Source organism: Centruroides sculpturatus, unplaced genomic scaffold, assembly GCF_000671375.1.
Source record: "Centruroides sculpturatus isolate CEXI.00-Female unplaced genomic scaffold, Cexi_2.0 scaffold1723, whole genome shotgun sequence".
Classification (NCBI taxonomy): domain Eukaryota; kingdom Metazoa; phylum Arthropoda; class Arachnida; order Scorpiones; family Buthidae; genus Centruroides; species Centruroides sculpturatus.
The window spans coordinates 137,688-140,980 of NW_019385864.1; the positions used below are offsets into that span (position 1 = coordinate 137,688).

The 3,293-nt window shown below is 27.7% G+C and overlaps 1 protein-coding gene across 1 annotated transcript in view; it reads left to right on the plus strand.

The window, feature by feature from the left end:
* The window catches only part of LOC111642608 (fumarylacetoacetase-like), a 22,062-nt gene extending 19,083 nt beyond the window's left edge, over positions 1-2,979 (plus strand). The window contains exon 5 of the mRNA XM_023388979.1: positions 2,850-2,979. Coding sequence (XP_023244747.1) covers positions 2,850-2,964 — 115 coding nt within the window. The 3' untranslated portion in view covers positions 2,965-2,979. The remainder of the gene's footprint in view (positions 1-2,849) is intronic.
* Positions 2,980-3,293: the final 314 nt, after the last annotated feature.

Below are 3,293 nucleotides of genomic sequence, written 5' to 3' on the forward strand. Positions count from 1 at the left end.
TTATCTATATATATAACCCATTCATTTCGTGTCCGTCCCGTAACCGTTTCATAACGGACACTAGAGGCGCCCCTATCGTGTGTCATATTTCAAACACCAAATTAAATTAACAATTTTAATTATTATTTAAATTAACAATATAAATTATTATTATTCATTTGGCCAATAAATTATTATTTGGTCAATATAACAATATAAATAATTCAGTATATTTGTAATAGGAATTTATTATTTCAGGGGCTTATATCTCGCGAAGGATCGGGAGTAGGGGTATGGTTCCTTTGACTTTATTGTTTGCACAGGGGGCTACAGTTTGGGGGGATCGCCACCTCTTCATTCGGAGGGTACATCTTACCATTCGGACTTTTACAGAGCTGTAGAGCATATTGATAGGAACAAAAAAGTCAAAGGAACCGTGCCTCATGGAAATTTGTAAAGAATGCCCACTAGGGGGCGTCCCTGGCTGCTAGTATAATATAAATGAAAGCATTTGGAGAGCTTTTATTTTGTTTCTTTTTCATTTACCATTGTCTTGCAGTTTCCAATTTTGAAGTTTTTTCTATGAATACTTACTGACATTTAATGTGATATGTACTGTACATAATAAACATCATTAGGAAATATAAAATATCTTTAATTAATTTTCAAGTAAGAAGACAATACTAAAAACAAATTTTCATTCAACATTTTTTAAGTCATAAAGCAATGAGTAAAACAAAAGTCAGTAACTTATTGCAAAATATAAAATAACAATTTCATGAAGTAGACTAAGTTTGAATTGCCTATTTTGTGAAATAGCAAAAAAACTGCTTAATTCACAAAATGAGCAACATTCCTGGAGTGAACATAACGTATACAAATATTTCAAATATAGAATATTTTATATTCTATAAAAAATTTTGAAAATTTATTGAATTTCTGTAGTCTGTAATTGAATTAGACTAACTTAGTTTCTTTTTTTCTTTTTTTTTTTTTACAAAGATCACATACATAATTCAAATTTCTAGAAAAGTAATTTTTGTCTTAATCTGTTCAATCATAAATTATCTTGTATTCTTCTTACTGATTTTATACTATTATCATTAATAAATCGAGCCAATTTTAATTTATTAATGTTTACATATGTATTAATACATGTAAAATCAACAACAATCAATTAAAACAAAAATAAATTATTTAATAGCCAAACAGTAATCAAATTCTAATTATTGATGGTACTCTCCTATTTCTGGTGTTTATAAATTAATTTCTATTTGACTTAAAATTAACCTAGTTAAAATTTTGATAATTTGGTGACTAGTCTAAATATATAAAATTACTTGTCCTGACTGACTGACTGAGTCACTGATTGATTCATCACCACCCATAGCAAACTGATGAACCTAAAGAGGTGAAATTAGGTACGTCATGAAAATGTACACTAAGAAAGGATTTTTCAAAATTCCCCCGTGGGGGGAGGGAGAGCATTAAGGCTTAACCAGAAGAATGGCTTCTACTGTACTATATTTTATATGTGATTTTTTTGTTTTCAACTACGTTTAGTCTTCATTGAGTACTTAGGTGTATTAAATTGATAACATTTCAGACGTTGTTATAAATATTTTCATATATTTCGATTTTTTAACCAAATGTTCAAACTGTTTTAAATTCAAATTTGTTATTGCATATTGGTTCAATTATAGAATGATTGTAAAAGTTCCAGAAAATTGATCAAATTGAAAATAGTTCATTTGATTCTCAACAATTATCATTATTCTCAGTGGTAGGTGTTATGTAACAATTACTATGGTTGTTGAAATACTGAATATAAATGGGGTTTGCTTGCAAAACCCCCACAGGCAAAGTCACAGGTAACAGTTAGTTTTCTATATAGTTTTATTTTAGGCACTTTACTAAGTCTGCAAGTTTTATTAAATTGAAATTTTGAAACAATTGCAATTATTATTTTATTTATTTACCAATATTATTGGATGGAAGAGAGATGATTTGGTCTGATTCCAAAATCATTTGTATAAAGAAAAATTATTATTTAATATTAAATATTTTATACTATTTAATTCACACTTGTTGCTTGGGAAAATTGCAGCACATACTCATCTGTAATCATCCTCAACTTCTTGTTAAATGTCTATAAAGCCATATTAATGAGTGGCTTCATAATCAGAGAAGAATTGGAAAAAAATCTAGCATCCTTAAATTAATGAATCTGCATCATTCTATATTGTAAACTAATATTGTGTTCTCTAAGCCAGCTTTTCTCAAAGTGGGCTCCATGGAGCCCTAAGACTCCTCAACTGAAATTCTAGGGCTCTATTAATCTTTTAAAACATTTTTAAAGTTAATGCATCAAATGCAATATTTGTTTATTTTACAAATATTTTTAGTAAGCAGTTATTTATTTGAGTCAGCAGTACACCTCAGCATGGTAGTTGCCTTTTACCCTTATCACACATCATTTGTACAACTAACATTTCATTGAATGATAAAAATAAAATGTATATAATTGTTTATTAATAAATAATTTAAATTAAAATACATATAATTGTTTATATCATTTAATGAAATAATAATAAAAAGTAAAATATTAAAGTCTCATTCTTCCTCTGTCAATTATACAAATTTATAGCAAAAGATGCCAAAGAGTTTAGGGCTCCACAATAAAATTTTCCCTGCTTAAGGACTCCATTTTTCCAAGAAGTTTGGGAAATGCTGGACTAAGCCACTTCATCTTTTATTTTAATAGTATACTAGACAAAATTAATTCTTTATAAACGTTTTTCAAAATGCTCTTTTTTTTCTGTAATAATAATTTAATCATGAAATAATTTTTATATTTTCAATCAATTTAGGAAATATTTACCAGTTGGATATCATGGGCGAGCTTCTTCAGTTGTCGTTTCAGGAACCTCAATTCACAGACCACATGGACAGACAAGAACTGATGATAGTAAGCATTTTGCTTAATTAGTCAATATTTAATTGATTAAATTTTTCTTGAACAAAAATAAAGTTTTTAAATTAAATATTAATAATTAAATATTAAGTTTATAAGCAGAAAAACAAATGCTTTTAATGGATTTGATGAAAATGGTAAAATTAATAATAAATAACACTAATTTAACAAAATTCAATGTTCTATTGCTTTCATGCTTTAACATTTTTTCAATTGAGTTCCTGAAGATAAATGTTTTTTTTTTAGTAGAATTTTTGGAGATGATCATTAGAGCACATTGTCGTGTCTATGCGCAATAACCCAAAGGGATGAGACTACGGATGAGAATACGGATGAAACA